Below are 19,208 nucleotides of genomic sequence, written 5' to 3'. Positions count from 1 at the left end.
TCGGCTGTTTTCTAAAATTTAGTTTTGATAGTTGTTTTCTTTCTTTCTTTTTATTTTAAAAAATTCCTCTGCAGGTGGAAATAAAGGACAATAAAGACACCAGCACACAGGGTCGAAAGCCAGCGGTGGAGGTACTGTTTCTTTGTATATGTACTTTTAAAAAGACAAAAGCACTGAAGGGGGATTTGGAAGTGGAAGCACGGCCAACTGTGAAAGATGATATTGTGTGTGTGTGTGTGTGTGTGTGTGTGTGTGTGTGTGTGTGTGTGTGTGTAAGTAATATTGCACTGCTTCTCATCCACAGTTGGTGTGTATGTGTTGGCTTTCTTTGAGTTTCTTTGGAGTTTCTTTGCGTCCAAAGAGCATCAAAAAGGTGCCCCAGGTTTATGACAGGCAAGCCATGATTTCTCTCTCTCCCTGTTCCCAGATCTCTGTATGAGCTTGTAAAATTATCAAAGGAGACGAGACTCTTTGAAACAGGTGTGACATCATCCTGATGTAACCATGGTGACTGTCTTAACCTTTCTGTGATGTGACTTGAAGTGACCGCTTGGTAGCGATGGTGCAAAACAGGAACTTTCCCTCTCCTAATTTTGGGGAGGCATCAAAAAGGGGGAAAGCGGGTGAGCAGTTTGATCATTTGCTTGTTCAGGACAAGGCCAGTTTCTGCCTCCTGTTATGTTGATCTTTGCGAAGAGCAACTTGACAACTGAAGAGCTTTTCCCCCATGCGCTCCCCAATAGAATCTGGTCTCATGGGCTGTTCCAGATCTGAGAGCTGCTTCGTGGGAAAATCCCTAAGAGGAGGCAGTTATGGTGATGATGAAACACCAAGCTCAGCATTGCAGCTTGTGGCGGTTGGGAGTTCTTGGTAGATATGAGAGGGAGGGGAAAGTGAGTTGGAGAGGCTACCGTTTCTGACTGGTCCGATAGAAGGTCACACAACCATCCCGTTGTTAATCCGGGAGGATTGCTCTTTCAGGGCTCTGCCATCACCATCAATCACCGGCATTGAATGTGTTGGCCTAGTGTGGGGCACCAAGGAGGGCTTGGCTGTCTGGCTGGTGTACCGACCACCCAGCGCACCAGCAGCCACCCTGTCGGACCTGTTGGAGGTGGTGGCCGGCTGGGCCTTGGAGTTCCCTAACTTATTGGTTTTGGGGGACTTCAACATCCATGCTGATGCCACCCCCTCCTCACGGGTTCTGGACCTGGTGTCTTCCATGGCGACATTAGGGCTCTCCCAGTTTGTTTTGGGTCCCACACACCAAGCAGGCCACACGCTGGATTTGATTTTTGGTGCAGGTATAGATGTGATCATGTCCCCAATTATGGAAGTGCCATGGTCTGATCACTACGCTCTGAAAGCCAGGATTGACTTACCGCCTCTGCCCCGCTTGGGTGGTGAGCCGATTTGGGCTCGTCCGCGAAGGCTGATGGATCCTGATAGATTCCGTCAGGCTTTACGGGACCCTGCTCCCCCTGGTGGCTCGTTAAATGAGCTGGTCGAGAACTGGAATAACCGGCTCTTGGCGGCCATTGATGAGATCGCACCTAAGCGCCCTCTGCAACCCCGCCGAAACCGGGCCCCTTGGTTCACCGAGGAACTTCGGAAAATGAAGCGGGACCTCAGACGGCTTGAGCGAGTATGGCGGCATACTCGCGACGGAGCCTCAAGAACATCTTATAGGTCGCTTATGAAAACCTACGAGATGGCGGTGAAAGCCACAAAGAAGTCTTACTTCTCAGCTTCCATCGCATCCGCTAGCTCTCGCCCGGCACAACTTTTTCGAACAATCAGGTCTCTAACAACCCTTGAGGATCAGTCAAATTTAGGCACTAATTCGACCCATAGCTGTGAGGCATTTGCGAGCTTTTTTGCGGAGAAAGTCTTGACACTTCGCCGTGACCTTTCTGCCAATTTTGATACAATAGCGGAACTAGAGGCCCCTCGACTGTCTTCGAGTTTAGTATTGGACCATTTCGACCACATACTCCCCGCTGATGTAGACAGATTCCTCCAGGCTGGGAGGCCCACCACTTGCTCCCTAGACCCCTGCCCGTCCTGGCTGATTAGAGCGTGTCCAGACGAGGTACGGGGCCCCCTGGTTGAGATTATCAACTTGTCTCTCAGTTCAGGGACTTTCCCAGAGGAGTTGAAGGAAGCAGTGGTGCGTCCGCTCTTAAAGAAAGCATCGTCAGATCCGCTAGATCTATCCAATTATCGCCCTGTTTCAAATCTTCCATACTTGGGTAAGATAATTGAAAGAGCGGTTGCCGAACAGCTCGGTAGGTTTCTGGATGAAACATTGGCTTTAGATCCATTCCAGTCCGGCTTTCGTCCCGGCCACGGGACCGAGACAGCACTGGTCGCCCTAACAGATGACCTCCGTAAACAGCTGGATCAAGGCGGGTCGGGGCTGCTGATTCTTCTAGATCTGTCAGCCGCCTTCGACATGGTCGATTATGAGCTTTTAGACCACCGCCTTGCCGACGTGGGGATTCAGGGTACAGTCCAACAATGGCTGCGTTCCTTTATCTCAGGTCGGGGACAGAGGGTGGCGCTAGGGAGGGGGTTGTCACCGCGGCACTCCTTGGTGTGTGGAGTCCCGCAAGGTGCAATCCTTTCCCCAATGCTTTTTAATATCTTCATGCGCCCCCTTGCCCAGATTGTCCGGAGTTTTGGGCTGGGTTGTCATCAATATGCTGATGACACCCAGATTTATCTGTTGATGGATGACCGTCCTGCCTCGGCCCCGGACACATTGACCAAGTGCCTGGAAGCTGTTGCTGGATGGCTACGTGGGAGTCGGCTGAAGCTAAATCCTTCGAAGACAGAGGTCCTCTGGCTGGGTCGGGATGACATGGGGCGGGGGGGCCAACTTCCATCTTTCGCTGGGGCCCAATTAGTGTCAGCCCCTTCTGTCAAGAGCTTGGGGGTAACCTTGGATGCCTCCCTTTCCATGGAGGCACAGGTTGCAACCACAGCCAAGGTGGCATTTTTCCATCTCCGCCGCATTAAGCAGTTGGTCCCCTATCTCTCTCAACCTGATCTAGCCACAGTGATCCATGCGATGGTCACCTCTAGGCTTGATTATTGTAATTCGCTCTACGCGGGGCTGCCCTTGAAACTGACCCAGAAACTCCAGCGGGTGCAGAATGCCGCGGCGAGGCTCCTTACGGGGTCCCGGCTGCGGGATCATATTCATCCAGTGCTTTACCAACTGCACTGGCTCCCGGTGGAGTACAGGATCAGGTTCAAGGTGCTGGTTTTGACCTTTAAAGCCTTATGCGGCTTAGGACCCTCGTACCTACGGGACCGCCTCTCCCGGTATGACCCACAGAGGACATTACGGTCCACAAATAATAACATATTGGAGATCCCGAGTCACAAGGTGGCTAGGCTGGCCTCGACCAGGACCAGGGCCTTCTCAGTACTGGCCCCGACCTGGTGGAACGCTCTGTCCCAGGAGACTAGGGCCCTGCGGGATTTGTCATCTTTTCGTAGGGCCTGCAAGACAGAGCTGTTTCGTTTGGCCTTCGGACTGACGCAGTCTGACCCCACGGTTACCCTCCCCTAAGGTTTTATTTATAATGGTTTTATCTTATTCGTAGATTTTTAATTTTAAAATTGAATTTTAACATTGTATTATTCTGTTGTTTTAACTGAAATGTTTCTTTTATATTTGTGTTGATATTATTTGTTGTTAGCCGCCCTGAGCCCGGTCTTGACTGGGAAGGGCGGGGTATAAATAAAAATTATTATTATTATTATTATTATTATTAAGATTTGGCAAGAGTTGCCGTCCTACCAACCGCAGGTGATGTGTGGGTTGCATCTCTCTATTTCCTGTTATCCAAGGTTTTGTCCTTTCGCAGGCTGTCCTTACACTACACACTCAGGTTCCTCTTGAGTTTGGTCTATTAAGTTTCCTAGACACTTTATTCTAGAGAAAGGCTCACAATGTCTTAGGCTGGTAGTCTGAAGATATTGGAAATTTCTGGAGGGAGCAGCAATAACCACATGATATAAGGAAGTCTGCCAGTTAGCACTTGTGAAAAATATCTGACTAAAAAGTTAAAATTAGTGAGGGGATTGAAACAAAAGGACACATTTTCAATGGATTGGTGCGCCTCGACTAAAGAAGACATGCTGGAGCCTCCTCCACACTTCAAAAGTTGGTTGGTATAATTTTAAGCTATAATCTGTTCTGATACATAATGGGCACTGATCTCGGAGTACTCTGTAACCATGTATCCTGGGGCACTTTGGGGAGGTGGTGATGGTTCTGTTCTTGACCAGTAACGTAAGAAAAAGCGTAATCACCTCATTTGCTGAGGATGAAAAGGTAAAATAGAGCTGTGTGTTGCACTGTTGACAGAACATTCCAAGCCGCTTGATGACCCCCACTTTGTTGGAAGCCACCCAGAGTGGCTGGGGAAACCCAGCCAGATGGGTGAGGTACAAATAATAAATTATTATTATTATTATTATTATTATTATTATTATTATTATTACTCAATGGTTTCATGCAGATGTTAAATAACATGGGGAATATCATACTGGGGAATCAATGGGCTGAGCAATATCCCATCAGCACTACCAGCTGGAGCTACCCATTCAAGTAGGAGTGGGACAAGTGCAAAGCAGTGTCCACACCCCCAATTTTTTATAGTCCCTGCTGAAGGATATAATGGTTGATGGTATGGAAAGCTGCTGACAGATCAAGGAGAACCAACAGGGTCAGATTCCCCCACCCTCTCCTGGTACAAGGTGACCAAAGCAGTCTCTATATGCCAAAACTAGGCCTCTTCACCAATTGAAATGGCTCCAGAAAATTGGCTGGTTCAAGGAAGGGGGAATTTGCCAGTGTCCTAAAGTTGTTAAAGTCTTCCAGGTCCAGGTCCAGGGAGGGTATCACTGCCTCTCCCTCCCACAAGGAGACATTGAGCCATCACCTCCTGGCTGGATTTTAATGAGCCACAAGACACAAGCATCCAATACACAAGTAATTGCATGAAGAAGAATTGCACTTTGTCCTTGGGCTTCACTAGCAGAAATTCATTCCTGTAAAACCAGAGAGGAGATACTTCTCTAGATCTCATGCTTGCTGCTGTAATAGTGGGTTCCAATCCCTAGTACATGCAAGCTGTTTTATCTTTGAAATATCTTACAGATATGGTACAAGTTACAGGTATAGTGGGCATTATTCAGCTTCCTTTGAGCTCCAAACTACCTGGAAAAGTTCAAGCTGGCTGGCATAAAGAGGATGCAGTGGAGGTGGAAAAGAGGGTTTTTCATGACCTCCATTGCTACTTGGTGGGCATGAAACATGAACGCAAACCAGTGTTTGGTTGTCTTCACTGGAATTGTTTTTTCCTACCTGCGCTCACTCTGTCTCCCACCCTGGTTCATCACTCTCAGATCTGGGGGAGACCAAAGAGCTTTCTGAGCTCTGCCAGACAAGGAACCCTCCAGATGTTTTGAGACTACAATTCCCATAATCCCTGACCACCAACTCGTCCCGCTAGCTAGGGATAATGGGAGTTGCAGGCCAAAAACATCTGGAGGGCTGAGTTTGAGGAAGCCTGAGCTGAACGTTAGAAGGAACTTTCTGGCGGCAAGAGCTGTTATACACTTCTATTATTCTATGATCCTATGATTCATAGTAAGTGCATGAAATAGTCCTGGTCAATAGAGTACTGGTAATTGATGTTTAAATACAATGACTTTGAGATTCCATGTATGTTGATTTCTAATTGCTTGGGTAGGGCTGGGCAATATCTGGTTTTCAACACAGCAACATATCACTAGCTAAACATTGCAATTTAGTGATATACTGTATAATGATGTCTGAAACATTGGACTACCTCTGGGTATAGGGCAGTATATAAATTCAATAAATAATTCTCATCATCATCAGGCGAAGGAACAGCCATGGGGGGGTGAGGTGGGGTGAAAGAGCAGTGCAGGTGGGGAGTGTGTGAAGGAGCAGTCTTTGGAGATTGTATGTGTGGGGGGGAGATCAGGTGTGCTGGAGATTGGGCAGGTGGGAGGGCATGAAGATCAGGCATTTGGTAAGTCAAGGACACACAGACAGAAGGGAGCAAGGGAGGAAAGAGGCTGGAATGACACAGGGCTACTTACCCTACTTACTTTGTGGCATCTCAGCGACTCAGCATCGGCACTGGCTTCAAGAAAGTGTGCTTTCTGCCAGCTGCTTCCAGGCAAACATACATTGCATGCATGCACATGCTGTGATCCGTGATGTATTTCCACATCAGTTATTTTCAAATGGTTATCATGATGTAGTCTAGAAACCAGTATTGGATGATCAATATCAATATATTGGCCAGCCCTATGCTTGGGTAAAACTTTTTCAGTTGGGTTCCAATTTCTTCTGTGCCTGCCATCACATGTGGTGATCCAGATGTGTTTCCTTCTTCTGAAACTTCCACCATCAAGAACAGGAGTCTTCCTTGTTCTGAGTCAGAACGTTGAACACTGACTGGCAGCGATTGTCTCGGGTTTCCCTACCTAGAGATGCTGGGGATTGAATCTGGACCTTTTGCATGCACAGCAGATGCTCTGCCACTGAGTTACGACCCTTCTCTGGAAGAATATTATTCATCTTTTGGGTCTGGATTAAAATACCCCTTTCTGAGACCTGTTCCTTTGCTGTGGCTCAGTGGATATTTATAGCCCCATACTTGTAACATTTGCATGTTAGACTGTTTTTTCTTTTGAAAGGGGACCATAATACTTGGTGCAATGTCTTGCGCTAAGCCAAGGTTTTGCTGCTCATGATCCAAGAGTTGGATGCCTCTTATGAGCCGAGCATTTTCTGGGATGTAGCAAGAGGTCCTGGAACTTTCAGAGGTTTTGCTTGTGCTTTCAGAGGTTTTGCTTGTGCTCCTAAAATATATAGTTGCCCCAAGCAACTGTTTAGGTTGCTTGTGTAATTGGGTCAGTCCAGGAGAAAATATTCAAAATTTATATGTGTTTGACAAATTATTTTCAGTCGTTTATTTGCAGTTGTCAGGAAGCAAAACACAAAGTGAGGGCAAGAAAGGCCAAGCAGTGTAAGGGTGTTGCTGAAAATTGAGCTGGTTCCACAGGACTGAACACCTTGAGCCCCCTATGTCTGTATTGTAATGCTGTAAGGGATTTTCAGATGAAAGAAGGCAGAGGAATGTCTCTTTGCCACTGGCAGTCTCCCTTGCATCCTACTTTGTGGATACTTAACTCCCATGCAATTTAACTTAATGAGTGAGATAGGAGGTGAAGGTGACTCCTCCACTTTGCTGTCAGGAGAGGGTCTTAATTGTGATTGCTTTGCTGATGTGTGGAGGCAGCAATAATCTAGACTCAGACAGGAGCAACATCCTCCTACTCATTCATCTTTGACTCCTAAAATACTTGTTGTGTTGCAAGGTCACAAACTGAGCTGCTGGCATGGTTATAGATGAAGCTGCCTTACCTAGTTGGACCATTGGTCAGTACAGCCCAGGTTTCCCTCTCTGATAATGACTCTGAAGGTCCAGGTAGGGTCCTTTTGCAGCCATTGCCTCCTGAGACCCATTTAACAGGATTAGATGCTGGAAATTGAATCTGTGACCTGGTGCCTACAGAGTCTGTGCTTCTGCACTGAACTATAGCTCCTCTCCGACTGAGACTACAACTCCAATGATCCCTGATCATTGACCATGCTGACTGGGGGTGATGGGAGTTGGAGTCCTACAACATCTGCTGGGACACTAGCCTGAAGGAAAGTTTCTCTGGTGTGAAGTGTCACACAAAGACAAGGAGTTGGTGCAGGATGAAGCAGAGATGCTGGAAGTCAAAAAGACATCAAATGCTCTTATAAGTCCAGGTGCTGCTGTTAGGAGGAGAGGCAGTGGGTGTGTGCTCAAAAGATCAAAGGCTTGTTTTAAGTTGCAAAAGACTTTTAATTCTTCAGGAACCATCCCATCGTGCAATCCAGCTCAAAGCAAGCTATGTACACTGCAACAGACAAGTAATAATCTCTCAAAGTCCAACTATCATAGTTTCTCATCAAGGACAAATAGAAGTGAAACAAGTCGGGGGTGGGTAGGAGAGAAAGAAAGAAAGAAAGAAAGAAAGAAAGAAAGAAAGAAAGAAAGAAAGAAAGAAAGATGCATCCTCTTGTCTCCTGGAGCTAGACCCAAGGCCTGCTAAATATGTGTATGTATGTACTTTTATAACCAGGGCTTTGTGGGTGCTGCAGCTCTGGCCCAGAAGGGAGTACGATGTATGATATTAATACCGAGCACAGAAAATGGCTTCTTGAAAACCTCAGTCCCACTCCCTTCTTAAAAAAACGCAAATCGCAAAGCACGTCTTCTGAACCAAGTTTGTGGACCATATGTGGTGAGACGTCGGAATCTAACTAGGGGGTGGGGTGCAGGAGTGATGAATTCCAGTGGCAGTGGGGGGGGAGGTGTACTGTTAGTGCCTGATGCAGACCCTCCAGGCTTTTCTCATTGCAAGTGGATCAGGATAAACTATGCAGAACAATACATATATATTAACTTTAATTTACAAAGCTGATCCAGGTCGCAGAATCCTGCATTTCATATAATTGTGGAGTTGGAAGGAATCCAAAGGGTCATCTAGTCTAACCCCCTGCAATGAAGGAATCTAAGCTGATTTTCTGGTATAGGATTTGGGTTTTCATATTTTTAAGTACACATCCTTCATTGTCCTCTGCAACTCAGTTGGACAGAAGCATCTCCTTATCTCATATGTATCCTCTCAGCAAACCTATGTGGGAGGTCACCAGCATAATTCTTGTTTTACTTCTGTGGAGAAACAGGCTAATTTGCTGGAAATGAAGAAGTCCAAAGCAAACCTGGGTTTTTTCTTTTTTTAAATAGAGGTTTGAATGCTAAGTTAAAGCAGAGATAAGCAAAGTTTTATGAAATCTACGAATTACCCCCAGTATCTTCTTCAGCCATCTGTGATAGTCTGCTTCTGGTTGCTGTCTCTGATTCCTGGGTTTGGACTGATCCTGTCCCACATATGAATCGGACGCTGGTGTTTGGTTGGATCTCTTAATTCTTCGAGAGCCCATATCGAAATGTGATGCCCAGCTGGGAAATCTGTGACCCTCTAGGTATTGCTGACTACAATCACCACCAGCCCCAGCTAGTTATGGCCAAGCAGGGCCGGCCCTACAGCCCGCCAGGGGGGCGCCACGCAGCTGTGCCTGCCTGCCCACCCGCCGTGCAGCAGAGCTTGCGGCAGCTGAGCCCGCCCGCTGTGCAGCAGTGCTCACCCGCCGTCCTGAGAAACGGGGGGGGGGGCGGAGGGATCCGTCGCACCACAGCGCCAGGGCGGGCACTGTGGCCAAGGGTTGGGTGGGGGATCCTTGGCAGAGGATCATTAGTAGTGCTGTATGCTCATGAGGTTTTGCCTTATGTCTACAAAGACCAGGGCTTTTAGTGTGGTAGCACCTAGAATCATAGAATCATAGAGTTGGAAGAGACCACAAGGGCCATCCAGTCCAACCCCCTGCCAAGCAGGAAACACCATCAAAGCATTCTTGATAGATGGCTGTCAAGCCTCCGCTTAAAGACCTCCAAAGAAGGAGACTCCACCACACTCCTTGGCAGCAAATTCCACTGTCAAACAGCTCTTACTGTCAGGAAGTTCTTCCTAATGTTTAGGTGGAATCTTCTTTCTTGTAGTTTGAATCCATTGCTCCGTGTCCGCTTCTCTGGAGCAGCAGAAAACAACCTTTCTCCCTCCTCTATATGACATCCTTTTTATATATTTGAACATGGCTATCATATCACCCCTTAACCTTCTCTTCTCCAGGCTAAACATACCCAGCTCCCTAAGCTGTTCCTCATAAGGCATCGTTTCCAGGCCTTTGACCATTTTCGTTGCCCTCCTCTGGACACGTTCCAGCTTGTCAGTATCCTTCTTGAACTGTGGTGCCCAGAACTGGACACAGTACTCCAGGTGAGGTTTGACCAGAGCAGAATACAGTGGTACTATTACTTCCCTTGATCTAGATGCTATACTCCTATTGATGCAGCCCAGAATTGCATTGGCTTTTTTAGCTGCTGCATCACACTGTTGACTCCTGTCAAGTTTGTGGTCTACCAAGACTCCTAGATCCTTTTCACATGTACTGCTCTCAAGCCAGGTGTCACCCATCCTGTATCTGTGCCTTTCATTTTTTTTTTTGCCCAAGTGTAGTACTTTACATTTATCCCTGTTAAAATTCATCTCGTTTGCTTTGGCCCAGTTGTCTAATCTGTTAAGGTCATTTTGAAGTGTGATCCTGTCCTCTGGGGTATTAGCCACCCCTCCCAATTTGGTGTCATCTGCAAACTTGATCAGGATGCCCTCAAGCCCATCATCCAAGTCATTGATAAAGATGTTGAATAAGACTGGGCCCAAGACAGAACCCTTTGGCACCCCACTAGTCACTTCTCTCCAGGATGAAGAGGAGCCATTGATGAGCACCCTTTGGGTTCGGTCAGTCAGCCAGTTACAAATCCACTGAATGGTAGCATTGTCTAGCCCACATTTTTCCAGCTTCTTTACAAGAATATCACGGGGCACCTTGTTGAAATCAAGATAGGCTACATCCACAGCGTTCCCTTCATCTACCAGGCTTGTAATTCTGTCAAAAAATGAGATCAGATTAGTCTGACCTGCCATTGGAATGTGCTCCCAATGAACATCAGGTGAGCATTGGCATTTCAACACCCACTGAAGACTCGTTTGTTCACCCAGACTTTCTTTGAGGGTGATTCAGTTGTGTTTATGTACGAGGGGCGTTCATTAAAGATTTTCCCTGACTCACTTCTGGTTATCATAAAAAAAGGTAAAGGTAAAGGGACCCCTGACAGTTAAGTCCAGTTGCAGATGACTCTGGGGTTGCAGTGCTCATCTCGCTTTACTGGCCGAGGGAGCCGGCGTTTGTCCGCGGACAGTTTCCAGGTCATGTGACCAGCATGACGAAGCCGCTTTTGGCGAAACCAGAGCAGCGCACGGAAACGCCGTTTACCTTCCTGCCGGAGCGGTAACTATTTATCTACTTGCACTTTGACCTGCTTTCGAACTGCTAGGTTGGCAGGAGCTGGGACAGAGCAACGGGAGCTCACCCTGTCGCGGGGATTCGAACCGCTGACCTGATCAGCAAGCCCAAGAGGCTCAGTGGTTTAGACCACAGCGCCACCCGTTACATAACCTTATTGGCTTCTCCTATATATGCACCTGGGTAAAGTATTACAATACGCAACATCAATAATTTATTGCTCTGCAGAGCTACAGCTTGAATTTGCCTTTCTTTATCCATGGTATAACTATTTCATTAAAGGCAAAATCAAGAGAGGAAGGAAGGTGCCTTTTTAAAATGGGAGAAGCTTTCAGATTCTGCATTGGCATTGTCTCCCCTATTGGTTTCCTAAGGCCACAAATCTGGTCAAATCTGCAGAAGCACTTTGGATAATGGGTGTGCCTCATTTTAGAGTGTTTGGGACATTTGAAAGAGTATCCTTTCTCCTCCTCCTCCCACCTGCCTGGAAATGAGGCCTTACGGCAGCGGTGGTTGGCAGTCAAAATTACCAATTGGTTCTTGCTGCAGTCTGCTTGCTTGCCCGCCTGCCAGCACGTGGCTTTTAGGTTTATAAACATTGCAGGCTGTGTGTACACCTCCCTGTGAGTCAGCGAACTTCAGCATGGTCCTAGGGCTTGCAGATTGTGGATGAGAAGCTGGAAGAGAAGGGAGAGCAACATTTTCTTGCTTCTTGGACCCAATCCCTGAAATGATGGTGGCACCAAAACCTATCTTGCTCTAAGCAGGTTCCTTCCCCTTCCCCTTCCCCTTTCTCTTTTCCAATTGATTCATTTGGCTACCTGGGAGACCCAGCAGGAAACTTGCGCAAGTCATGGTGAGGCCAGAAAGTGTGTGAGATGCTCCCCTGCATAAGTGATTTGTAGAAGCAGACCTCCACTTGCCTGCCTGTCAAAAACTATTCAAGTGCCTGCTTTTTGCAAATTTAATCTTAAGTTTTGGAACGACACACTGGGAATGGAAAATATGAGGGCTTAACGCTGGACCCACTGTTATGGCTACATAATGGGGGGAAATACATTTCCATGTTCAGCCTGCTGTTTCTGTTTTTTAAAAAAGCAAATTTTCATAAAAGCATTTTGGAAGATGGAAGTGTGTGCTTTTTTTGGGCATCAGTTGGGATTTAATTACTTTGGCTATTTTTAAATTTATTTTGTTGCCTTTAGAGTGACTGGAAAAGGGAGCTGAGAGATTGGGGGACAAAGAAGTGGAAGAATGCTTCATATCAGATGAAAATAATGATGCACGGCCAATTCTGGCAAGCAAGGCTACCTAGTAAATTGTGTCCTCTAGAGCCAGCTAATTTAGAAAAGAGGGTGGGCAGGAGATACCACCGCAATCAAAACACACCAGTTATTTGAAGGGGAGATGTTTGGTGGGTGAGTGTTGTATTGGTTCAGCTTTAGTATGTCAGCAGCTAGTAGAGCTCTCTCCTCCCACTTCCTTGCCGCTGCATTTGAAGAGTGCCTTTTCCACAAGGGCTATTTTTAGCCACCCGTCTCCAGGCATTAATGGCAAAAAGAGTGACGCCATAGCTCTTGTGCGTGAACAAGATTTCCCCTGCAGCTCACTCACGTTTGATCCTCTGGCACTGGGGAGGGGAAGATGAGAGGAGGGTTGTTAAAACTAGATTTGGGGTTTAGCCAGAGATCCTTTTTTTATCTCAATAATGCACCAATATATTCTCTCTCTCTCTCTCTCTCTCTCTCTCTCTCTCTCTCTCTCTCTCTCTCTCTGTGTGTGTGTGTGTGTGTGTGTGTTGCCTGATCTGCTGGAAGAGAAGAATATATTCCCTCCTTAATGGAAACAACATGACTATTGAGAGAGACGCAGAGGAATTTCTCTGGCATCCATTTCTTGGAGGCCTCTTAGCCACATTAATTCTTGAAGCACACTGAATGCATGTTGTTTGATTTACAGATGTGTTCAGATTTTGGGAGCTTTTTTGTAAAAAAAATAATAATCAATACAAATCTGGCATTCAGCCCCACTAACAAAAGCTCTTCCCCCTAACAGAAGCCCGCCCCCCACAACAAATATCCTGGCTATGCCCATGTCAGCCTTCCTCAGCCTTGTGGCTTCCAGATGTATTGCAATTGCATTACACCTTCCATCAGCCCCTGCCAGCAATGCCTAGATCATGTCGAAAAAGCACTTTAAAAAAGCAGGGGAACGGGCTTTTTAGCAGCTGTGTGTATAGTAGAGGCCCACCATTGCATGGTGTCAGCCCATAAAAAGTTTCCCTTCCCTTTCAGTTTGATATCAAGCAATGACTTGAGATCAAGTTTTTGTGATCTAGTAAATGCATCCAATTCATGTGACCTTAAATATGATTCACACTATAGGACACGTTTGGAAAGTGGAGTGGAGAAAGTAAACAGGTCTCACTTGATACAACTTGCCCTAAGATAACCTTTGCTAACCTGGTGCCCTCTAGATGTTTTGGAATACAATTCCCATCAGGCCCAGCCACCCTGGGCTTGCTCCCACCAGACACAATACCACATGGTTGTGCTCAATGGTGAGTCTTGTTGTCCAAACATATGGATGGCACCAGATTGGGGGAGGCTGGCTTAGATAGTTACATAGCTTTTACATAGCGCTTGTCCATGTTGCATTACGTTTACTCAGTGCCTGAAGTAGGTCCCATGCCAGTATTTTGGGTAGGATTAACCAGAAGCATATTTGTTGCTTCTGGCTATGATATCAAGTGGCAACCTGTGTGTGCCAATGGGCTCTCACAGATCTGTTGTCCCTCATAAACTTCTGCATTGTCCCAGCCATTGTGATTTTCATGTGCACATATCCGATTGCTGTTCACCAAGGTGAGAGCCGTGAAGTGGCAAAAGATGTCAAGGTTCCTTTTGCCTTCTCCGTAGCCATGAAATGGTAAATAGAAGTTCAGCAAGCACTGTTCCTATGATGTGATATGTGAATCTCCAAATTCTTGGAAGAAGGCTAAACTATGCAGGCGGGCCAATTAAACTAGTTGAGAGAATGCCTCAACTTCTGTACTTCTGCAAAGATATATGTGCTTGATTCAGGAGCAAATCTTGAAGTCAGTGGCGGAGCTTCATGCTCTGACTCTGGGGGGTGGAGAGCAGGCGGGGGCGGGGCTGGTGCGTGTCCCAGGGGCATGGTGCGCCACCCACAGGGGTGTGGTGCCCAGTGTGCGCAGGGGGGCAGCCGCGATGGCACCCCACCGGGATCACACTGCTGGGGGTGGTGTGCTCCTCCTGCACTCCTATTCCTCCACCAGTGCTTGAAGTTGCACATGGGGGGGAGGGATGTCTTATTGGGAAGGGGATTCTGTCAATCGATCCTGGTAGGAACACTCACGAGCAAATTGTGTCAGGAGCCCATTGAAGTGCGATGTTTTCAGGTGTGCACTCCCATGCAAGTCAGACTCAAAGTCAACCTGAGCAATGGAATTTTTTGCATTGGTACTGGCCCCAGAATGCTGCCCCAGAGTGCTACCCTGCCTAGGAGAGCCCCTCAACTTTAAATTATGGGGCTTGGAAGTCCTTTGGATCTCGTTTTAAAAGTTTGTTATTTGTAAAAGGTAAAGGTACCCCTGACCGTAAGGTCCAGTTGCGGACAACTCTGGGGTTGCGCGCTCATCTCGAGGGAGCAGGCGTTTGTCCACAGACAGCTTCCAGGTCATGTGGCCAGCATGACTAAGCCGCTTCTGGTGAACCAGAGCAGTGCACAGAAACACTGTGTACCTTCCCGCAGGAGCAGTACCTATTTATCTACTTGCATTTTATGTGCTTTCGAACTGCTAGGTGGGCAGTCCCGAACAATGGGAGCTCACCCTGTGGCGGGAATTCGAACTGCCGACCTTCTGATCGGCAAGTCTCAAGCTCTGTGGTTTAGACCAGTGTTTCTCAACCAGTGTGCCTCCAGATGTTTTGGGACTACAACTCCCATCATCCCTAGCTAGCAAGACCAGTGGTCAGGAATGATGGGAGTTGTAGTCCCAAAACATCTGGAGGCACACTGGTTGAGAAACACTGGTTTAGACCAGGCATCCCCAAACTTCGGCCCTCCAGATGTTTTGGACTACAATTCCCATCATCCCTGGCCACTGGTCCTCTTAGCTAGGGACCACGGGAGTTGTAGGCCAAAACATCTGGAGGGCCGCAGTTTGGGGGTGCCTGGTTTAGACCACAGCGCCACCCACGTTTTGTTATTTGTAGAAGAGTGGAAAACATTTTGGGGCTCTGCTCCTGAAGGCCCAGGTAGAATTTTATAACTTAGGAGTGTTAGACATACATGGCTTGAATGGCAAGTCTGCTGTGAATCACTTTCTAGCTACAACTTTCTCAGAGAAGACAACTTTCAGGCAAACTGCTCTTCCTGTTTCCAATAGAAGCCGGCTGTGAAGAGTACTAATTGGCTGTCCCTTGTGACAGTCATACAGTCCCTCCCCCCTTCCTTTCCTGGAGCTGTGTTTCAAGTAGCGGGGAAACTGGCTTTAGAAAAAGGGTGGGTGTGATTTGTGAAAGTGCCACCCATACTGGATGAGTATGCCAGACACCTGACTTTTGGGGGCAGGGAGGGGAGAGGGGACTCCCAAAGCCTCTCTGGATCAGCTGGATTTGGAACTGGGGTTGTGCTGTTGTGTGCATCTGGGGGAGCAAAGTTGAAAAACATTTCAGGATGCATTCCTGTACATTGGTAGGTACGTCAACTTCAGCCACTTCTAAAGAAGGCTAACAGGACCATTGTGATACAGTAGCCCAGCCTATCAGTTACCACATGATCTAACAGACTCTATGTGGGGCCATTGTTGAAGATTGTTTGGACACCTACATTGGTTTAAATTGTGTCCCCATGCCTTTGATGAGAATGAGCCAGAGGTATTGCAACACATGTTTGAAATAGCCTATCATTCCATTTTTTTGGTACTGACCTTAAAAAGCAGGCCAGGGTTCGTGATAGCTTACGGGCTGTTCCCGCCTTGTCTGTCAGCTCTGCAATGCATTGATGTCATTAGGTGAAAAGGTTCTAATCCAGGTACTGACCTTGTTTGAGTCCAGGCTGAAGGGCAAGGGCCTTTTTAGTGGTGGCACCCTATGGTCTATTCTTTATGGAGGATCGTACAGAAGGTTTCTGTGCTCCGGCTGTATTGGAGGGGGTGGTGGAATACAGTAGAATTTTGGACTACAAGAATATTTTCCTTGAGGGTGGATCTGTTCCTGGTTGCTTTGCTGCTGGTTGTTTTTGGTTTCCCTTCTGCCTTATTTATATTGTTGTTGTGCTTGGATTTTGGGATTTCTGTGTGCTTTAATGGCAGAAGCTGTTTTGAGAACTGAGTGAATGTGATATCATTTCAAAATAAAAACAGCAATAAGGATGCCTGGCCCTCTTGACTTGTTACAAATACTATCTGTGCAGTTTCTCCCCAACCTGGTGTCCTCCAGATGTTTTGAACCATACTGTCTGGGGCTGATGGGAGATTCAGTTCAAAACATCTGGAGGGCATCAGAGTGGTGGAGACTGGCTAAGAGGATTGAGAGCTAAACAGTGTGGAAAGTGCACAGCTGCCAGAAGTATTGGAACGACACAGGAAAGTTTGGAACATGATAGTAGTCTTTGCATACATTTACCCCTTTGCAGGGGCAGGGGGATTACTTCTGGGGAGTGTAACTGCCACATTGCGGGGAGAACCTGGGAAGTGGACTTCTGTAGATGTATACAGTAACTGTTCAGAAATGTTACAGATTAAATATCAGGAAATCATTTATTTAAAGCAGTGGTTCCCAAACTGAGTGGTAGTGCCAACTGCGGCAGAGGGCAATAGGGTTACCTAAGGTAAAGGTAAAGGTACCCCTGACCGTTTGGTCCAGTCGCGGACGACTCTGGGGTTGGGGCGCTCATCTCTCGCTCTAGGCCAAGGGAGCCCGCGTTTGTCCGCAGACAGCTTCCAGGTCATGTGGCCAGCATGACTAATCTGCTTCTGATGAACCAGAGCAGCACATGGAAATGCTGTTTTTACCTAGGGAGACACTAAGAGGCAAGGGGGTGGCAGGAGGGCACTGGAGGTGTAAATGTCTATCAGACTTGAAAAGTTGGTGTCACTGGATCAAGTTCATCAGTTTTGTTGAATTAATTAAATAGTTTTAATTGGATTTTGTATAAATGTGCAATTAATTTTTTGGTGTTATTAACTGCCTTTGTGGACCATGCAAACCATTATTCTGAATAATGCTTTTGATAGGATAGGGTAGGATAGGATAGGAGGCACAGAGAATGAGTTTATGGAACCAAGTGGGCTGTGGCCCAAAAAAGTTTGAGAACCACTGATTTAGAGCATTTTTACTTTGCTTTTCAAGAATAGTTTGATCCAAGTTTGGAGGCTCTTCTGTTCTTTTGGGGGGTGTCTGAACTCGTAATTATTGTCATTCAAAGGCCTCCTCACTACTTTTGTTTAACCCCCCCCCATTACTGCTAACCTGGTATAGCCACCCTTCCAAGTGTTTGCATAGCCAGAGGAAGAATGGATGGTTTGTTTTAAGCCATTCATTCCCTTCCCTGAGTAAGTGTTGGAAACATCAGTTCAGAAGCTAAGAGTGCTTCTGCTAGGGGAGACAGCTGGTCTAGATGTAAGGAAGAGGACTGACTCCAAGTCTTTTTATTCCCTTGGAACTTGCTCCATCAAGTTCTGACTCAAACAGCTGCTGCAAGGAGCTTGGAAAGCCCCAAGGTTTGTCCTGCCAGCTGGCTTCCCCCTGGACATACTTGCTTCTGCTGTGCACTGTGTGGATACTAGGATGGGGAGTTCAAGTTACGGTTTGGGCACCAGCATGAATGGCTGTGTTCTTGAAGACACTTCCTTTCCCTGGCAGCCCTTTTCTCTGACATCGTGGTTTCACTTTGTCACCGGAAGGTTTGTGCGCATTATGCAATTTACAGCAAGACACATCGGGAACTTCCTTACTGAGCTGAAATAAGGGTCCATCTATTGAACAAATAAGGGTCCATCTATCTACCTGAGTATCATTTGGCTCCCAGCTACTTCCCAGGTTTGTGGCAGAGGGGCTTTCTTGTTGGAGAATTAGGGGCCTTGCATGGAGACTACCAAAGGTGTTTTGCATGAGCATGCTTAGGGGTGAGATTCAACTAATGAGCCCCACCAGTGGAAGCGTACGCAAGGACTTCCACTAGTGCAACAGGGCTTCCCTCCACCACCTCCTGCAAACTGGCTCTGGGGAGAGAACCCCCAAAACAGTGTGCAGGAGGAGAAGATGAGAGATGATTCTGTCAGGCAAGCAGAAACAACAGGCAGAGCAATCTGCTTAGCAGATTAGACTGAATTCCTCCTAACTTCTGTAGACTGCTGTTCTTGAGGTTGGGCTGGCTTTGTGGGCAGCTTCAACACTGGTGTTAGCAGATCAGGAGAGCCTTGCTGGATATTAGCAAAGGTCCATCTAGTCAAGCACCCAGGAGCAGGGCATGAAGGCAACATCCATCTGCCAGCATTGCTCTCCAGGTGATAAAAGACCTGCTGCTTCCACTTCTTGAGGTCGTGTGTAGCCATTGATAGACCTCATCTCCCAAGAACACTGGTAGAGGTGGTGGGGTGATGGGAGTTGCAGTCCTGGTGACGTCGGAGGCCGAGCCAGGGCACCCGTGGCCGGCTATGTGGGACTTGGGCTCACGCGGACACAGTGCGGGCGGCAGCGATGCGGAGCCTCTCCCGGCGGGGCCAGTAGTACCGCGCGGGCGCCAAGGCTGGGGAGGCGTTGAGGGGCGGAGGGCGCTTCCTCCGCATGGCGGCTCCGGCTGCGCTCCAAGCAGAGAAGCCGAGGGCAGGAGAGGTGGCCTCGCGGCGGCGGCGTCAAGCGCCCAATCTCGCCAGCCTGGCAGAAGGCCGGCCTCGCAGCGGCGGTGAGGCCCCGATCCTGCGAGGCCAGCAGAAGGCCCGCCTCGCTGCAGCGGCGAGGCCCCGATCCCACAAGGCTGGCAGAAGGCCGGCCTCGCGGCGGCGGCAAACACCCGATCCTGCAAGACTGGCAGAAGGCCAGCCTCGCAGCAGCAGTGAGGGCTCGATCCAGCGGTGGCGGTGAGCGCAGGGCAGCGAGGGAGGTGA

The 19,208-nt window shown here is 47.8% G+C and overlaps 1 protein-coding gene across 4 annotated transcripts in view; it reads left to right on the top strand.

Annotated features, from left to right (window-relative positions):
* Nucleotides 1–19,208, top strand: part of TET3 (tet methylcytosine dioxygenase 3) — a 96,614-nt gene that overhangs the window by 19,686 nt on the left and 57,720 nt on the right. For all 4 annotated transcript variants that reach the window (XM_035121066.3, XM_035121070.3, XM_035121074.3 and 1 more), the window contains exon 2: nucleotides 75–131. In XM_035121066.3, the coding sequence (XP_034976957.3) occupies nucleotides 75–131 (57 nt within the window). The remainder of the gene's footprint in view (nucleotides 1–74; nucleotides 132–19,208) is intronic.

Source organism: Zootoca vivipara, chromosome 6, assembly GCF_965207765.1.
Source record: "Zootoca vivipara chromosome 6, rZooViv2.hap1.1, whole genome shotgun sequence".
NCBI lineage: Eukaryota > Metazoa > Chordata > Lepidosauria > Squamata > Lacertidae > Zootoca > Zootoca vivipara.
Note: the sequence above shows the minus strand (reverse complement) of the source record. Positions and strands in the feature narration are given on the sequence as shown.